Genomic DNA, 19,084 nt, shown 5'->3' with positions numbered 1-19,084 from the left:
ACACGATTTTTTTATGTTGAGCCCCACAAGTCATCACAGTCAGCCAATTTTTGCAGTCCTCTCTTTCTCTCCTTCTTTCCTCCCACTGCTCGACTTTGAAATAAACAAAAAACTAAACTCTGAACTATTTTTCATTTCACCTGGAAAGGTCCCACTGAGCTACACACAGGCAGATATTTTTGTCAGAAGCGAGCAACCTGGCCACACATTATAGCTCAGCGAAGTGTGCTTATGTTGTGTGTGGTGGACATTTATAGCAGCCAAATATTCCAAATGCATGTTTCAAAAATGCGGAGGGAAATCCGGACCACGGGGAGAAACTGCAAACACCAAATATAAACATAAAATACCCCTCGTCACTTTTCTTAAGTTCTTATTACCTTGCTTATTGCAGGAAGTGTGTTGACGCTTCTCTTTTGCACTGTTTGTTGCTGGCTCATTGACATTTTGAGCACAAGGCAGGATTGTGACCACAGGCTTACCCCTGCCTTGAATGTCACACGTGCACGTACAACAAATCATGACTCTGGCTCAGATCAAGAACCGCGTTCCACTCCCATCAACCACAGCTCCCATCAGAGTGCTGTTTGTGCCTGGCCGCCTCGTGTGTTGGGCCTCTACTCAGCAACTGTTTGCACGCAAAATTTACAGGCAGAAACCATCGCTTTTATGATTTTATTATTTTTAATGTTCAATTTATTATTTTTATTTGAAAATGTTATTTTATTATTTTTATTTTCTATCTTCCTGACTTTACCGCAAAGAACCAAGAATATTGTAATACATTTACACTGTCAACTTTAGCTGTACATTGTGAATACGAAGTGTATATGGTATATTTATATGTTTTATATAACTTAACACAATCAGCCATATATCGGCGGGGTCGTGGTTCAAGTGCGGGGTCAGAGGTTGGCAGGAAGCGCGCGGCGGGGTCAGAGGTCAGCAGGAAGCGCGCGGCGGGGTCAGAGGTCAGCAGGAAGCACGTGGTGCTGGCGGCAACGCGGCCCAGTTCAGTTCCATGTATTTGGTATAACCCTGTGAGCCATTCAGCTCTTGAATCGGGTACGGCCCTTCCCTCTGCTGCTGCCCTCTGCTACTGCTGCTGCTGCCCTCTGCTGCTGCCCTCTGTTGGTGCTGCCCTCTGCTGCTGCTACTGCTGCTGCCCTCTGCTGCTACTGCTGCTGCCCTCTGCTGCTGCTGCCCTCTGTGCTGCTGCCCTCTGTTGCTACTGCTGCCCTCTGCTACTGCTGCCCTCTGCTGCTGCTGCCCTCTGTGCTGCTGCTGCCCTCTGCTACTGCTGCCCTCTGCTGCTGCCCTCTGTACTGCTGCCCTCTGTTGCTACTGCTGCCCTCTGCTACTGCTGCCCTCTGCTACTGCTGCTGCCCTCTGTGCTGCTGCTGCCTCCGGTGCCCGCGGGCTGCATTGAGCTTCGCGTGCGAGCCGAAGGGCGACGCGAAGCGGCGCTTCTACGGAGAGGAACAGCAGCAGGAGGAGCACAGCGCCCTCGACTGGCAGGTGCGGTGGTGGCGGCCTGGGGTCGTGTTAGTGCTGGCTATGGTGGTGGTTGTGGTGGTGGTAGTTGTGGTTGTGGTGGCTATGGTGGTGGTTGTGGTGGTGGCTGTGGTGGTGGTAGTGGTGGCTATGGTGGTGGTTGTCGTAGTGGTGGTTGTAGTGGTTGTGGTGGTGGTGGCTATGGTGGTGGTTGTGGTGGCTATGGTGGTGGTTGTGGTGGTGGTTGTGGCTCTGGTTGTGGTGGTGGTGGTTGTGGTGGCTATGGTGGTGGTTGTGGTGGTTGTGGTGGCTGTGGTGGTGGCTGTGGTGGTGGTTGTGGTGGCTGTGGTGGTTGTGGTGGTGGCTGTGGTGGCTGTGGTGGTGGTTGTGGTGGCTGTGGTGGTGGCTATGGTGGTGGTGGTGGTGGCTGTGGTGGTGGCTGTGGTGGTGGTGGTTGTGGTGGTGGCTGTGGTGGCTGTGGTGGTGGCTGTGGTGGCTGTGGTGGTGGTGGTTGTGGTGGTGGCTGTGGTGGTTGTAGTGGCTGTGGTGGTGGTGGCTCTGGTTGTGGTGGTGGTGGTGGCTGTGGTGGTGGTGGTTGCGGCTCTGGTTGTGGTGGTGGCTGTGTAATTGGTTGACAATATTTTGTATTTCAATAGATTTTATAATTAGTATTGGCCAGTATTAAGACTAAAATAACACCAAAGAAATATGTTGATGTTTGCGTAAAACAAATTATTATTGGCCACGACTATTTAGATCATCTGTTGAAATTGAGAGAAATAAAAAACAATTTCACCGTTCTGACAGCTGCAGGATCAGTGCTGCTGGGAGCATATTGTTTAGCAATACATTTAACGCATGCTTATATCCAGGTTATCGTATGGTTACTCTTTGGTTCTTTCGGTAAAGTCACGTATGTAAAAATAAAATAAAACAAAAATAAAAACTAAATTAAATCACGACGTTTCGGGCGCAACACAAGCGTCAAATATTGCATTCACTTGCAGAGAGTTGTACCTGTACATATCCGCCCTGAGGCCAATACAGTCTTTTGATTTTGGAGAGCTTTTGTTTTTCTGTGAGGTTTACCTGAAATGGAATTGTGTAAAGTGTTGTGCATTTTTAACGCGAAGCTCTCTGTGTGTGTGTTTTTACGTAAATGTAATCACAGGCCGAGCGATATCAGACTTTTCGTCCTGAGACGGCGGTCTAGAGATTTGATCCAGACGTCTTGTCTCCTTGCACGCCTCGAAAGATGATGAAGCTACGCCTCCCGGTCCTGTTCCTCTCGCTGCTGCTGCTCAGCGTCTCATTGCTGCTGAGCATCTGGTACATGTACAGCTGGACAGGCTTCCTCGTTCGCGACCTCGATGCACTCGGCAACTCGTCCGTCTTCAGGCCAAAGCCGGGGTCTGCTTCCGATAAGATCAACCACGTGACACTGTGCGGGCAACGGGGAGCGCTGCAGAACACGTCGATGATGCGCGTGCGCGACACCAAGATATTCTTGGTGTCGGCGTACCACGACCAGCGCGAGGCCGGTCAGAGCACACGCATCATCGGCATCGCCAACCGGTATGAGCCGGACGTGCTCTCGTGCCACTTCTGCTGCCGAGGGCACTCGGAGATCCTGACGGTCACCGCCAGCGCCTACGTCCACTCGGATCACTTTGACTTCCCGTACGGCACGGCCGACTTCCTGTGCACGGAGCCGCTGGACTGCGAGCTGGGACACGTGTCCGTCCAGCGCATGCGCACAATACCGGACGAGGAGGAGGCCGAGTGGGTCTTCATGCCCGTGCGAAATCGGCTCTACATGCCCCCCACCTTCACACAGGAATTCAGCGTCTGCATCTCCACGCTCTTCGGGAACTACGGCAACGTCCTGCAGTTCGTGCAGGCGATCGAAATGTACCGCATCTTGGGTGCGGGCCGCGTGACGGTATACAACACAAGCTGCAGCTCTGAGCTGAACAAAGTGCTCCTCTACTACATCAAGACCGGCCTCGTCGAGGTCGTTCAGTGGCCCATCACGGACTACGTGTGGGTGTCCAGAGGGTGGCACTACCCCGAGCACCCAGGCGAGCTGCACTACTATGGCCAGATAGCGGCGCTGAACGACTGCGTGTCTCGGCACATGTAGAGCACGCGCTACCTGGTCCTCACGGACATCGACGAAGTGATCATCCCTTTGAAGCACACAAACTGGAAGGACCTCATGCGGTACTTGAACGACAAGTACGGCGCCGACATTTACACATTCGAAAACCACGTGTTTCCCTACACGGTATCGGAAGAGTTTGGGTCGAAGTTCCAGGCGTGGAACGCCATCCCGGGCGTCAACATCATGCGCCACATTAGACGGGAGCCAAACCTGCCGGAGGTCTTCAACCCGACCAAGATGATCCTGAACCCACGCGCGGTGCTGCAGACGTCGGTGCACAGTACGCTCAACGCGCTGGGCATCTCGCAGATGGTGCCCGGAGACATCGCGATCACGCACCACTACCGATCGCCCGAGCAGCCCGACCTGGCGCTCGACTCGCTGGTCGTGGACCTCACGCTGTGGAGATACAATGCCACTCTGATCAGAAATGTCAACAAGGTCCTCAACAGGGTCTTCTGGAATGAGTAGGCACAACGGGCGGCGGTGGCGGCGGCGGCGTTGATTGTCGTCTTGCGTTTTTTGCGGTCTTGCAATTTAAGTTAAACACCGGTGTTTGTGAGTTTTCCGTTTGCGAATGTGGTCAATGTATGGGACATATTTATTTGCTAATCTTATGATTGCGCTTACAGTTAAAATTTGTTATCTTCATTTTTTTCTGCATTTTAATCCACCAGGGCACAATAGGGTTTGTATTGGTATGTCTTATGGAAGCTAGGGAAGTTAACATTGGTTTATTTTAAACCAATCCTAATTATTTCTATTGCTTTTGGGAGTACCACTCGAAATGTTTTCAGGTTAAAACATTTAAAATGTGGCACAAATTTATTTAAATAAATGTTCAGTGTGCATGTTCTACCAGTCTCTAATGAGCTTATTGTTTTCATGACTCGTGTCCACGGAGGATAGTCAAATCCCAGAGGATGGTGGCAGGATTTTAAAAAGTAAATCCTGTGGTGATAAAAAAAAATGTACATACGATATTAAACTTTTAATTTGAGTGATAATTTGAATGACAGGTGTGTTTTGGGCCAAATGAGCTAGTAAAGACTCACATTAAACATTATAATAGATTCAGTAGGAATATATTTATACATCCAAATGTATATAGTTGTGTATTTGAATATGTAACAACACCAGCTGTTGATACATACAACTCATTTTAAATTATAAAGCCATGTTAATGTATTCCTAAACAATACATGGAGTTTACATTGCTGAATTGTTGCATTAGATAGGTCACGATGGATTATTCAGCAGAAATCATCATTATCACGTATTATCAATCTTGCAAACCAGTTTTAAACATATACAGCAAAATGCTATTACTATTCTTTATCTACATATATAATATCACAGATCTGTCCTGTCATTCTGTGACTGTGATTAACGCCCCCGGATTGGTTTAAGTGCGTCACGTGACCCCGAGCAAGCAGCCAACCAGGGGTGCGCCCCCCCAAACATGTACGCCCCCGGATTGGTTTAAGTGTGTCACGTGACCGCGAGCAACCATCCAAGCAGAGATGAGCCCCTCCCAAACATGTACGCCCCCCGATGCTGCCCTGAGGCAGAGCCGTGCTCGGGCCGCTACTGCCCTGAGGGAGATGGGTGAGGAGACAGGTGACAGGAGAAGGGTGAGTGAGAGTGAGGAGAAGGGTGAGAATGAGTGAGGAGAAAGGTGATTGAGAATGGTGAGAGTGAGGAGAAGGGTGAGTGAGAGTGAGGAGAAGGGTGAGTGAGAGTGAGAAGGGTGACAGTGAGAATGGTGAGAGTGAGGAGAAGGGTGAGTGACAGGAGAAGAGTGACAGGAGAAGGGTGAGTGAGCGTGAGGAGAAGGGTGAGTGACAGGAGGATGGTGAGGAGAAGAGTGAGTGAGAGTGGAGAATATATGTAATTTGTACGTGTTTATCTTAGGGATGATCCTTTGGTAGAATACTTCAATACAAAACTTCCATAAGTCGTTAACAAGTTTATATGCTTAACCCAGATATCATGGCACTTATGTATTTGTAATGAGAGTGCGCCACCTACAGGACGACCGGGGGGTTATTGCAGACACGTGCTATGTTGTCTCACATCCAATCAGTAAGGGGGATCCCATCTGGGTGAAAGGTAAATGGGTAGAGCTAGCGGGAAGCCTCGAGAGCCCTCTAAAATGTTCCGAGAGGGGCGTGGCTAGAGGCGGAGCTTAGCACCGCCGAGAGGGATATAAGCAGAAGCAGCAGAGGACTCTGGGTCGTCGGTGTGAAGAGCCTGGGTCCGAACGTCGTCACCACCTGCGCTACCACCCATCGGCCACGTGGCGGGCTCCACCAGCTGAGCCTCCCCTCTCTCCGACACGCCGTCAGCCAGCGGCGAGGCGGAGAAAGAGTGAGTGCCACGGCGGCGGGAGGCAAAGCGTGCGCCGCCGTCCCGGGAGCAAGAGAGAAGCCAGCTGCGCAGGGAGACACGTGCTGTACTGCAACTTGAGAATAAATACAACTGAAGTTTAACCCATGTCGGAGACGCTGATTACATATTGATAAGTGGATGTTAATAAAACATGCAACTAGTCGTAGTCAAAACCTTCTGTATTGTCATGTAACAATGTATCCGTTCACAAAAGTTAACATTTAAAATCGTGACGTTTAACAATATTCACATGCAGCGGTTGGCAATTTTACGTTTCAACTTTCCAGGCACTCGGGTTTGTTAATTCAGAGAGTGAAACAGCAAGGGACATTCTCGTCTCTTTGTCCTCTGTTTGCCTTCGGGTGCAGTGAGTTTATGGTGTTTTGCCATGGGTCCTCCCTTGCTCTCTCAGAAATTCCCTGAGTCACTTCTTGCCCATGGAAGAGTTATTCCTTTATGGCCTTTCATTAACGTTTCACCTTTTGCTACATGAGTTAGGTTTATTCCTGAGAAGCGAAATATTCGACGGCTTTAAGGCCTTCCTCAGCTCTGGTTATTCTCATCATGCCCATCTGATCAATGTCTCTTGTATTATGTTTACCCGTTTCTCATTATAGTGCTGTTTTGGCTTCGTCATCTGGTTTTCCCAAGCTTCAGCATGCAGGGAACGCATATTTGTCTCCAAGGAGCCATGATATAAAAATAGACAATATTACACTAACATTTTTTTGGAAGAGGCATATATACAACAGGTGTGGGAGCATGGCGCTGAGGTTTAGGAAACTGTAAGTCCCAGGCTTCTATGGTCTGGCCTTCCCATAAACAAAACACGAGGAATGGTAAGGGTGGTTGCTTACGCCTCCACCGACTATTAACTCCAGTGGAGGGATGGAGGCAAGGCCGGTGAGTCAGATGCCTTCTATGACCTGTCACAAGTACTAGCTAAAGTCGCCCCTTGGGATGGAGTCATCCTGTCGGGTGACTTTAATGCCTGAGTGGGTCATGACACTGGCATCTGGGCCAAAGTGATTGGAAGGCATCGGCCAGAACAGCTCAATAACAACGGTAGGAGGCTGCTAGACTTCTATGCGGCACTCTGGGCTTACCAACACGCTGTTCCGGCATCGGCGCATCCACACAGCATCATGGATGCACACTGGGTCCAAGCAGGGACATCTGCTGGACTATATAGTAACAGAACACCGAATGCAAGCCCATGTCCTTGACACCAGGACCTACCGTTGAGGTGATCTGCCCGTTGACCATATGCTTGACATCTGTAAGATTTTCCACTCCGGTGGTGGGTGTCCATCTAGGACACCATTCAAAGCCACATTGGCCTGGTCTCAGCTAGCTGATGAACGTTGCAAGTTAGAATGTCATCATCTCTTGCAGGAGAATACAAGTTAGGAAGCATTAAAGTCAGAACACAGATCAGAACATTTAATTAAATGACTGCGTGTTGTCTTGGTGTGGTCTGGGACTGTTTTGTTGGTGTTTTACTGCCTTGCCCTAGCTTGCGTTCGGTATTGATACATCGGCAGGCATGTATGTACTCATTTAATTTGTACTTAGATACTATATTTATAGTCGTACATTTTTAGTGACTTGCATTACTTTTTTCTATTTTGTACTCCTAACAAAATTGTATTGCTTGTTGTAACTTGATCCGCCCCTGCTGGACATTTGTGAAAAAGACCAGAAACCTTCACATTACAGGCATCGCAGAGTCCAATTCCAGTTGCCTCCAGACACTCAGACCGCCACACGCAAGCCCGCACTTTGTTGAAGGAACTGGTTCCCAGAGAGTTGGCTGCAACAATCCAACACAACCAATTTAACGGGGTTCAGGAGTTACATGAGGTGCATCCGAAGTCAACGCTACATATTGACAGAAATAATTGAATCACGCTCTATTGGGGGGCAGAGTGGTGCACCAGAATGTGTCTGGGATCGATTCCAGACTCGTGTGCTTTTTTGGGTGGGGTTGGCATGTACTCCCCTTGTTCTGCATGAGGGTGAGTGAGCGTGTGAGTGAGTGGAGTTGGAATGTACTCCCCTTGTTCTGCATGAGGGTGAGTGAGTGAGTGGAGTAGGAATGTACTCCCCTTGTTCTGCATGAGGGTGAGTAAGCATGTGAGTGGAGTTAGAATGTACTCCCCTTGTTCTGCATCAGGGTGAGTGAGCATGTGAGTGGAGTTGGAATGTACTCCCCTTGTTCTGCATGAGGGTGAGTGAGCGTGTGAGTGAGTGGAGTTGGAATGTACTCCCCTTGTTCTGCATGAGGGTGAGTGAGCATGTGAGTGAGTGGAGTAGGAATGTACTCCCCTTGTTCTGCATGAGGGTGAGTGAGCGTGTGAGTGAGTGGAGTTGGAATGTACTCCCCTTGTTCTGCATGAGGGTGAGTGAGCGTGTGAGTGAGTGGAGTTGGAATGTACTCCCCTTGTTCTGCATGAGGGTGAGTGAGCGTGTGAGTGAGTGGAGTTGGAATGTACTCCCCTTGTTCTGCATGAGGGTGAGTGAGCGTGTGAGTGAGTGGAGTTGGAATGTACTCTCCTTGTTCTGCATGAGGGTGAGTGAGCGTGTGAGTGGAGTTGGAATGTACTCCCCTTGTTCTGCATGAGGGTGAGTGAGCGTGTGAGTGAGTGGAGTTGGAATGTACTCCCCTTGTTCTGCATGAGGGTGAGTGAGCGTGTGAGTGAGTGGAGTTGGAATGTACTCCCCTTGTTCTGCATGAGGGTGAGTGAGCGTGTGAGTGAGTGGAGTTGGAATGTACTCTCCTTGTTCTGCATGAGGGTGAGTGAGCATGTGAGTGGAGTTGGAATGTACTCCCCTTGTTCTGCATGAGGGTGAGTGAGCATGTGAGTGAGTGGATTTGGAATGTACCGTGGCGAGGCCCTAATCCGCTGTGTACCAATGCTAATGATAACGAAAAAGGGATGGCTGCGGCAGGACTCTGGGTGCACGCCTCGCCGCTAAGGCTGTTTTTACTATGCACACGCTGTGTAGGTGCGCGCGAGTGCCAGCAAGTGGGCCCCACACCGAAACCCTGCAGCCCCGCACACACCCTCTCATGCACACCATCTCCCCACAAAAATCACAGACTCCACGCCGAGGCTCTACCCACACACACAGAAATGAACTAAAGTTTATTAACGGCACAAAAACCCGCTACCTGGAGGGGGAATATTTTGTGAGGAGAGCCTAGCCTAACTCTGCCTATGACCCCAGTTACACAAACGTCCTACCATGTACCTCGTAGCTGTTCTCACGGCATCGCACGGACGCTATGAGAGTCAGAGGGAGACGGACAAGCGAAACCCTTGCCTATCGCTGCCTCATAGCAGCACTCGCTGGCATCACATGGACGCTGCGAGCGGCTCGAGGAGGCAGGACGGCAGGCAGTGGGTCTGGATTGCCCGGAGGTTGAAGACAACTGCCCCAATCGTCCCGGGGCTCCCACCTTCATTCTCTAAACTTAAAAGGCCCAGGGTGGAATTGTACCGCGCGGCCAATCGCGCGCTTAACCTGCGCCGTCTAAATGGAGGGCCACGGGGTCTGCTGCCGCTCACCCATTGTCCTCCCGTGCTCATTAATTCTAACCCACTGGTCTGCTCTTCTGGCCAATTACTCCACACTCCGCCTATCCCAAGGTCGTGAGTAACTCATCGCGGTTGGTCCAGTGAACCTTTCCCTTCTGCGCCCATAAAATCTTCAGCCAATTTAGGGGCACCGCAGTGTAACCTGTCCTGTGGGGGGTCGGCCAATCTCCTGGCACCGGGAAAACTCTGTGCGGCAAGGCGTTTTCAGATTCATATATTCTTGTAACACCAGAGAACACACACGGGAGAGAAACCCTTCAGGTGCACTCTGTGCGGGAAGGCGTTTACAGTTTCACCAAAGCTTAAAGTACACCAAAGGACACACACGGGAGAGAAACCCTTCAAGTGCAGTGTGTGCGTGAAGGCATTTGCACAGTCATCCGATCTTGTAAAACACCAGAGAACACACACAGGAGAGAAACCCTTCAAGTGTGCTCTGTGCGGGAAGCCGTTTGCAGATTCATCAAATCTTCGAAGACACCAGAGAACACAAAAGAATCACAAGGAGCAAAGTCGGAGTCTGAAATCAGCTTGTGAAAGTCAAAGTGCCGCAATGAGCCCATCCCTCATGAAACACGAACCGGAAGAAAATCCCAGCTTGGACACTTTTAAAGGTATAAAGGTGAAATATGAAGAGGTGATGGTGAAATGTGAAGATGAAGATTCATTTCCAGAATGGGACCTTCACATTGATGAAGGCAACGTGAAGCAGGAGGAGAATTCTGACTGAGGCAGAGCGAGGCAACTCCCAGCAGTTTGTGGAAGTGGAGGTGTGGGTGGACTTGCTTCTAGACAATACAAAGTCAAGTGGAGACCCGGTAGATGTGTAAGCTTGAGACGATGTCGCTACAATAGATGCACCTTTGTCACAGGCCTTTAATGACAGGAACGTGAAGTTGAACACTTTGTGGGCCCGTGGGTTGGGTAGATCTCTAACCAGGAACAAGAGCCAATAAGCTCCCAAGCATTCACTATGTTATCATAATAATTGATTTTACATGGTGCTTGGTTAATTCCCTCAGCAACTCGGAGTTTTGTGTCGTACCTCGTCTGAAACACTCGAAGAGCATCCCCAAGTAGCAGGGTTTCTCTCCTGTGTGTGTTCTCTGGTGTTTTACAAGATCGGATGACTGTGCACAAGGTGGTGGCCCTGCACCAGCCTGCATGTGGACAAGAGCCTGTCAGTAGGGGGCGATGATTGATGCGTCATCTCAGTTGTGTAGTTTGTAGGCAATCTTCATTCGAAGCTTTCGTGACTGCAGGAATGCACACTCTTGAGTTATTTCGGTAAAGTCACCACGTGGGTAGAAACATAACAGATCACGGCGTTTAGATCACAACACAAGCAATCGTCATCAGGTGGGACAACCACAGCAAGAGAAACTGCTGAAGTAGTAGGCGCCTACTCCAGCAGTTTCTTCTTATTGCTGCTGTGCTTGTCCCACCTGATGACGATTGCTTGTGTTGCCATCGAAACGCCGTGATCTGTTATTTGTAGTGTGATGTTTTAAATTTGCTACATTTTGACCCAGACGCCAGCATGCAACGGCCTACTCGTTTTGAATGACGCAACAATAGTACGTTGTACATACACTGTTAAGCAGACGGTGCGTATTTGTAAAATAACTTCTTGTTAATACGATGTAACGTGATGCAGTCGATTTCGCTGCAGTAATTCAATGTTGCTGATATGCCCGTCAATGATTTATAATGAATACTTGTCTGATTGTGCATGTAACATTATCTGAGGGTCACACATTGAACAAGTGATGTTAGGACAAAGTGTGTGTGTGTGTGTGTTTGGAAGTAACCTGTACAGAGAACTCAGGTGAGACCAGTTGTTCTTGTGATACAGGTCAAAGGGTACTTTTGTGTTTCACGAAGCGTCTGCCTCTGGAGCAACTCATCGTCTTTGAAATAGGGAGCACGCTCGGATCATTCATCAGTTACAAGGCATACCACTTGAAAGTTACACGTATAGGAGGAGGTACATTCTCTAAAACACGAATTGTAGTTTTGTCTTACGTGTTAACGTAGATTTTGTCTAACTAGGACTAGAAATGCTCCTTGCTAATTGACGTCTGGATGTTCGTTACCTATCGGTTGAAGCAAACCCCACTGCTGTTGTTGAGAGGCTGTGCACCAATAATGGTCCAACACATTGACGGCCTTCAGACCAGGAAAGTCACAACATTTGCACACGAAGGACACATTCACACAAGTACCCCATGCTCCGTTTTGAAGTTTTAAAATGAAACATCTTTGAATTGTGTTGTGTTATGAATTAGATGATTTTATTTTTTCATTAAAAGCTTGTATCAATTTACATCTGGAAGACTTCATTGAAAAGGACATTTCGTGTGAATTTTCTCTCGTCATTAAGTAGATGGCCTTTGCCGGGGGTTCGGACACACAGTGTACACACACAGTGTACACACAGTGTACACATGCACACAGTGTACACACACACAGTGTATACACACATAGCGTACACACACACAGTGTATACACAGTGTACACACACACAGTGTACACACACATTGTACACGCACACAGTGTATACACTGTACACATACACAGGGTATACACTGTACACACAGTGTACACACATACAGTGTATACACAGTGTACACACACGGTACACACACAGTGTATATACACACAGTGACACATAGTGTGCACACGCAGTGTACACACACTGTATGTGTACACAGTGTACACACGCAGTGTACACACAGTGACACAGTGACACAACAACAACCGCAATTCGCCACTAAGTGGCGGTGACGTCACCACGACGCTTGTGCCAGGCACAGTGACACACACAGTGACACAGAGCGACACACAGTGACACACAGTGTATACACATAGTGTACACACACACAGTGTACACGCACACAGTGTATACACAGTGTATGTCCACACAGTGTATATATGTACACACACACAGTGTATACACAATAATGTCCACGTTGTTGCTGAGCTCACACACCAAAGGGAGGGAGCAATGGAAAATTAATCTAAATCAGCTTAAACTCCAACTCTGTGACGTCACCACTCTGCATACGTCATCGGCGTGAAACGCCAGGGTGAGGTGTACCTCGCTAGTGACGTCATGTCACCAAGGTATTCCACCGTGCTCTTGAACGTGACGTCACCTCCGCCAGTGTCACTGCCGATATCTTTCCAGTGGCAATCCTTATTTGGGCAAAGCTACGCCCAGTGACTGGCGGCTCATTAACATAATGTGACCGTTAAAGCCGTCTCGATTTTATTGCGACGGGTTCAGCGCCCACGCCCCCATCCCTCCACATATGGGCCGGCCTCATTAACATAATTTATTCAGGTACAGAGCCGCTCTTGGGAGGGAAGTGACGTCATACTACTTCCTGCTGTCGCTAGGCAACAGGAAGCTGCCCTGTGCGCGCTTGCACTGAAATCCGAGGTGAGAAATTCTCATCGTTGTGGTGGTGGTCGTTGTGGTGGTGGTGGTTGCTGTTGTTGTTTACCAAGGTAGAGCCTCGCTCTCTCTCGTAGGGATGTCAGTTGAGTAGCAGCGAGCATGGGAATCGATGTCCAGGTTGGAACTTTACAACGCGGGGCCTAGCCACGCGGGGCCTTGCCTCCTGCCCTCGCCTGATTGCGTTTACTTTATCTCGCTTAAGTTTAATTTGTCTTCACCCGGCTCGCCACTTTGTAACTTTGTTTTATTGTAAATATTCATGCAGTTTTTATTTTCTTTTTCACCAGGCCAAGCCCGCTTGAGCTGCTATACCGCTCTTGTTATCAGAAGCGACCTACCCACAACAACACAAGGTGAGGCTTTGTCAACGTGTGTGAATGTTTTGACTTAAAACTTTGGTGACTGCAGGAATTAATATTCTTGGTTATTTCGGTAAAGTCACGTAGATAGAAAATAAAATAAAAATAACATAACAAACGTAAAAAATAGTAAATAAAGCAAAAAAACCCACGTTTTGATCGCAGCACAAGTAGTCTTTATTTAATGTAATTGTATTATCTGTTATTGTTATTTTCTATCTACGTAACTTTACAGAAAGAACCAAGAATACGTGTGTCAATGTCTATCGGTCAAAGACGCTAAACGGAGTGACGCGCAAACTCCAAATATACAGCAGGCGTCAGGGTCGGGATCGAACCCACGACTTCCTGTATACCAGGTGAGGTAGATAACATCTCACCACGGAGAGAGACACGCAAACTCCAGTTAGCCTCGGCTATGTTCGTTGATCCTCAATTACTTGGTGCAGTGAGGAAGCATTCATGCCAAGTAGATGAAGGTGGCCAGGCGTGATTCTAGACACACCACCGCCTGTTTACCCAGTGACAGTGTACAGTTTGTGTTTGCAGTAACGTCTATTAAATCTGTTGAACACGGAGGTTATATCATAACAATAGTTTACTTTTGTTTTCCTCTGGAACTCTTTTTAAGAATGGAAACAGGAAGTTAACACAGCACACACATGCAGCTGAAGTCGGAACTGTTCATCCCAGCATTTAAGGACATCTGAGCCTGGATTCACACCTCTAAGTTGCGATTGAACATTAATTTATGCATTTCTGCCTAACACAAATAGTATTGTTTTCAAAATCTTTTGCTATGTCAGCTGAATTTAGCTCTCATAAATATTCCATTTGTAGCCAGACAGCCGAAATTGTGTACTCGGAGTTTTGGGTGAACATTCATTTTGAAGATACGAGGACTTCCAGGCATGTTTATAACCATTTGCCCTCTCATTGTGTGCCATCACAGCCCTGTGATGAATTTGGGAAACGTTTTTACTACATCATAAATATATTAATATAGACGTGTAAGTCACATGTGACTATATATGCATTCCTCTGTGCCTCGATACTGTCGTGTAGATGGTGTGGATATTATTTTTTTGTGTCTGCAGCTGGCGCTGGTCTGATGGAGGAAAGGCAGTCAGCACAGCAGCTCGGTACTACAAGTCAACAATGCGACTAGCGTGCATACAGCACGGATCGGACTGGAAATTTGACACAGCACCAGAGAACTCACACAGGAGAGAAACCCTTCAAGTGCACTGTGTGTGGGAAGACATTTGCTTGGCCATCAGTTCTTCAGACCCACCATAGAACACACAAGGGAGTGAAACCCTTCAGGTGCACGGTGTGCGGAAAGGCGGCGGTGGTGGTAGCAGTCCTGACGTGGCACTGTTCCTCATCAAGGTGCTTCTCCTCCAAGAGGCGCTTCTCCTCCTTGACGCTCTTCATGTTGGTGAGACACTTCTTCTCCTCATCCTCCTCCAGACGGTTCTCTTCAAGACACTTCATTTCGCAAAGACGCTTCGCATCCGTGAAGCACTTCCCTTTAACGAGGCGCCTCTTGAGGAGATAGTCTCGGAAGCACTTCTCCTCTTTGCGGCACTTCACCCTGGCAAGCCACTGCACCTCAAATAGGCGCTCCTCTACCATGAGGCGTTTCTCCGTTGCAAGGTCCTTCTCCTCCTGGAGATGCTTCACCCTGCGGAAGTCTTTCAACTCCCCAATTATCTTCTGTTCAAGCAAAGATAACCACAGGAATATTCAGACATGCACATGCAAATACATACTCACACATCTGTGTACAGATGCAGACATCCACGTTCACTCATTCAAACTTGGTTAGCACACACATGAATATACACAATCACCTGATGTTAACATAAGGCCTTATCCATCAATACTTTGATCACATTGTACGTGTAGCCATAACGTCTAAATATCCCAAACCCCTACAGAATCAAAATCCATGTTACATCCTCAAATATCCTCACAAACCCCATACATGCACTTAAGGCTGTGATCGACTGTGAAGATTTGATATATGTTGGCAACAATCATCACTGGCAATAGTTTCCACATGTTCCACTTTAACGATCTGGAAGCCCATAATGATGACAAATTTCACTGCAGTGCCCATAATGGGCAACTGGAATGGCAACTTCCAATCAACTAACATAAATAATTAATGTGACTGATTTATATCATTCTGTCTTCATTGTTAATAAATGACCACTTCAAGTGCTTGCATGAGTGGGATGGTCGAGAGATTGGGTGATGGTGTTGGGAGATGGTGTTGTTTTATGAAGAAGTGAAGTAGTGGAATGTTCTAGAGAGATGGTGTCTTGTGATGGTATAGAGACATGATGAGGCTCTATGATGGAGTATTTAAATGATGGTGGTGTGGTGTGATGAGAAAGGTGATGTGGAGAGATGGTTTAGTGATATTTTGGTGTGATGGTGTGATGACACTGTGCTAGTTTTGGAGAGAATGTTGTGTTTGACCCCACAGATCCCATACACACCTTTGGGGAGCGATGCTTGTAACCTTGGCCTGGGAAAGGGTCCACATTATCCATAATGTCCCCCCATGAGGTCGACTGGCAAGACGACTCCCGGCCTACGAAGAACAGAAAATTCATTCAAAGGACGAGTAATGAATTAGAGAACGAAGGACATGGAGTTTCACAGAACTAATTTTAAGATCCCTGTAATTACCTCTTAGCACACAACAGGACCTGCTATTGAGAAATATTCATCACGTAGCAGTAAAACTTTACAAGTCATTTTTTTGTGGGCATGCTGAGACTATTAAATGCATAAGCTTGAGACATCTGTTTAAACAAGGATGGCTGAAACTCAGATCTAAACCCATCGTCTCTGCCACACTCGATCATTACGTCTTCCCATCACCACCAAGCCATGTCTACTAAAATTAATTGATCAAGGACCCTCCTCTGCATATATGCCACGTGATGCAGGTATCAGGGAACTTACCCTCATAGTCATCCAAGATCTCAGCCCACTTGATTTGTCCGTCCATGTTGTTACAAAGGAGTAGATTCTGTTTGAAGTTGGATGGTCTGGGGAGGTTGGAACAACGCTCGGATTTAGCAACAATTTGAATCACTGATCCTCTCAATTATTACATATTTGACCACTCACTGTACCAATCCAATCACTTCCCTGCCAGTTGCCTTCAAGCCCACTCACTCGCTTGTTTGCCCACTCATGCGTGTGTCCATCACTCATTCATCCACCAGCACCAACATGTTTATTCCAACTGCCCATTGCATTAAACATAATCGCCAGACTTAATTATATTTAATCTCTAATCCAGACATGCATCTAAATGTACACCCTATTTGTATTAATCAAATATATGATCAAGCTCCCCCCCCCACCCCCCCCCCCCCCGTGATTTCATAAAGCAGTGCCTCATCAAAGTCACAGAAATAATGTGCCCGGAAAAAGTGCAGGATTTCAACAGCGTGAGCTTATGCAGAAATACAGTGGTGCAGAGAATCGAGGACTTGTCAGCTAACTTGAAACTTCAGCTGAGAGACAAAGCTTGTGCTTTTGATTTTTACTCGATAGCATGCGATGAGAGCACAGATGCCACAGACACCGCGCAGCTGTTAATTTTTTTGCGGGGAGTAGATGATAATTTTTGCTGTACGGAGGAACTGCTTGATATGATGAGCCTAAAAGGCACAACGACGGGTAGAGATATTTTTTAAGCTGTGTCAGAGGCAGTTGAAAAGATGGGGCTTAAATGGGACAAGCTCTGTGGAGTAACAACGGATGGAGCTCCGGCCATGACGGGCGAGCGCAAAGGAATGGCATCGATGGTGTGCGCCAAGGTAAAAGAGAGCGGAGGTGAGGCTCTTAGGATGCACTGTATAATCCACCAAGAAGCACTGTCTGCCAAGACTGTCCAGCTGGGCGATGTGATGAACACTGTTGTAAAAACTGTCAACATAATTCGAGCTAGAGGACTGTACCACAGAGAATTTCAAGCTTTCCTATCTGATGTGGATGCTGAATACGGGGATGTACTCTACCACTCTGATGTGCGCTGGCTCAGCCGCGGCTCTGTGCTGCAGCGGTTTTATTCGCTGAGATCAGAAATCGACCAGTTTTTGAAAGAGAAGGGCCGACCTCTTCATGAACTGAGTGACCCTCTGTGGCTGGCAGACCTGGCATTTTTAGTTGATCTTACTCATCATCTGAATACACTGAACAAGAACCTACAAGGCAAAGAACAGCTGGTGCCACACCTGTATGTGCACATGAAAGCCTTCTGTGCAAAGCTCCGCCTATTTGAGACACTACGGAGCTTTAATGCTGCACACTTCCCTGCGCTGTCTGAAATCAAGTATGCTTTTCCAAAGGCCGACCTTTCTGCTAAACAGGAGAAATATGTGTCTGTGATTGTATCTCTCGTGACAGAATTCAACCAGCGTTTCCAAGATTTTTCTGTCATTGAAAAACAAATCAAGCTGTTCTTGACCCCCTTCCTGGTGGATGCAGAAGTGGAAGAGAGTCTGCAGTTAGAACTGATTGAAATGCAATGTGATGATTCTCTGAAGAGTCAACATCAGCTTCTCTCCCTCCCTGACTTCTATCAGTTTGGATAATGCCAAGTTTCCTCTGATGAGACGCCACGCAAAAAGAATGATGAGCCTGTTCGGCTCAACATACATATGTGAACAAACATTTTCTCTGTTAAATCAGAACAAAAGCAGACTGAGAACCAGAATGACTGACAGCCATCTCTGTGAAGTCCTTCGTGTCTCAACCACCAAACTTTCTCCTGACATGTCAGCCATCCTTCAATCCAAAGGACAGCATCACTGCTCCCACTGAGTGCAATTTTCTTCACATTATAGGTGAGTTAGAAATACACACAGTATTCATGTGTCAATGTCACCTCAAGTGTGTGGCCTGGCCTTTTGTTTCTTTTTCTGTATTTGGCCCTCACTAAAAAAACTTTGGACACCCCTGGTGTAGTGTATAGTAGTGTAGTGTATAGTGGAGTGTATAGTGTAGTGTATAGTGTAGTGGATAGTTTAGTATACTAGTTATCACGTGACTAGTGTAGCTAGCCAGGTGGTGACCACACTCGTGCGTGCATCTCCACTCGTCCGTGTCTGCAAGTAAGCGCTCGTGTGTGTATGTGCACCCGCGTGTTTGTTCGTGTCTGTATGTACGCACACTGTTGCACATGGTTCGCTCGTGTGGGTGTAGTGGAACGCACTGCTCATGAAAACGTTGCCTCGTTACGCGGTAAATGCTGCGGCACAACAGGAGGGAACTGCAGGGATGAGGATCTCCAGTCTTGGTGCTGTGAATTAAAACAGCGCCAGGGTGGAGAATCCTGTCCCTACAGCTCGTAGCTGTGACGGAGTGAGAGTGATCAGCGGACAGCCACCATGGTTGCCAGGTAAGGGGAGACTTCACCCGGAACTCTCCTCCACACGTGTTCCCCTTGAACATTGTCGCAATAAACGTACGATCAGGAATCTTTAAAATATCCGACCTTTGTTGTTCCGCAAGAATATTAACGCTCAAACTCGTATCGAACTCTTCATGAATTCACTTGGTCAAACAGTTCAGGTACTCG

At 47.7% G+C, this 19,084-nt stretch overlaps 2 protein-coding genes across 2 annotated transcripts in view; both read left to right on the top strand.

Annotated features, from left to right (window-relative positions):
* Positions 1–955: 955 nt before the first annotated feature.
* Positions 956–4,514, top strand: LOC142911129 (beta-1,4-galactosyltransferase galt-1-like). Its single transcript, XM_076060203.1, has 2 exons — positions 956–1,518; positions 2,666–4,514. Exon 2 carries the CDS (start codon positions 2,750–2,752, stop codon positions 3,635–3,637), a length of 888 nt encoding a protein of 295 aa, XP_075916318.1. The 5' UTR covers positions 956–1,518; positions 2,666–2,749; the 3' UTR covers positions 3,638–4,514.
* LOC142911170 (uncharacterized) overlaps positions 3,713–19,084 on the top strand; it is a 30,080-nt gene continuing 14,708 nt past the window's right edge. Inside the window, exon 1 of the mRNA XM_076060276.1 lies at positions 3,713–4,111. Coding sequence (XP_075916391.1) covers positions 3,713–4,111 — 399 coding nt within the window. The remainder of the gene's footprint in view (positions 4,112–19,084) is intronic.

This window comes from Petromyzon marinus, unplaced genomic scaffold, assembly GCF_048934315.1.
Source record: "Petromyzon marinus isolate PM22_M1 ecotype Great Lakes invasive population unplaced genomic scaffold, UKy_Petmar_22M1.pri1.0 PM_G_Scaffold_17, whole genome shotgun sequence".
NCBI classification, from domain to species: domain Eukaryota; kingdom Metazoa; phylum Chordata; class Hyperoartia; order Petromyzontiformes; family Petromyzontidae; genus Petromyzon; species Petromyzon marinus.
The sequence above is the reverse complement of the archived record's forward strand: the minus strand, read 5'-3'. Positions and strand labels throughout refer to the sequence as shown.

What these genes read in the sequence shown, in the direction of transcription:
- LOC142911129 (XM_076060203.1), top strand. Translation starts at nt 2,750, where the DNA reads ATGATGAAGCTACGCCTCCCGGTCCTGTTCCTCTCGCTGCTGCTGCTC.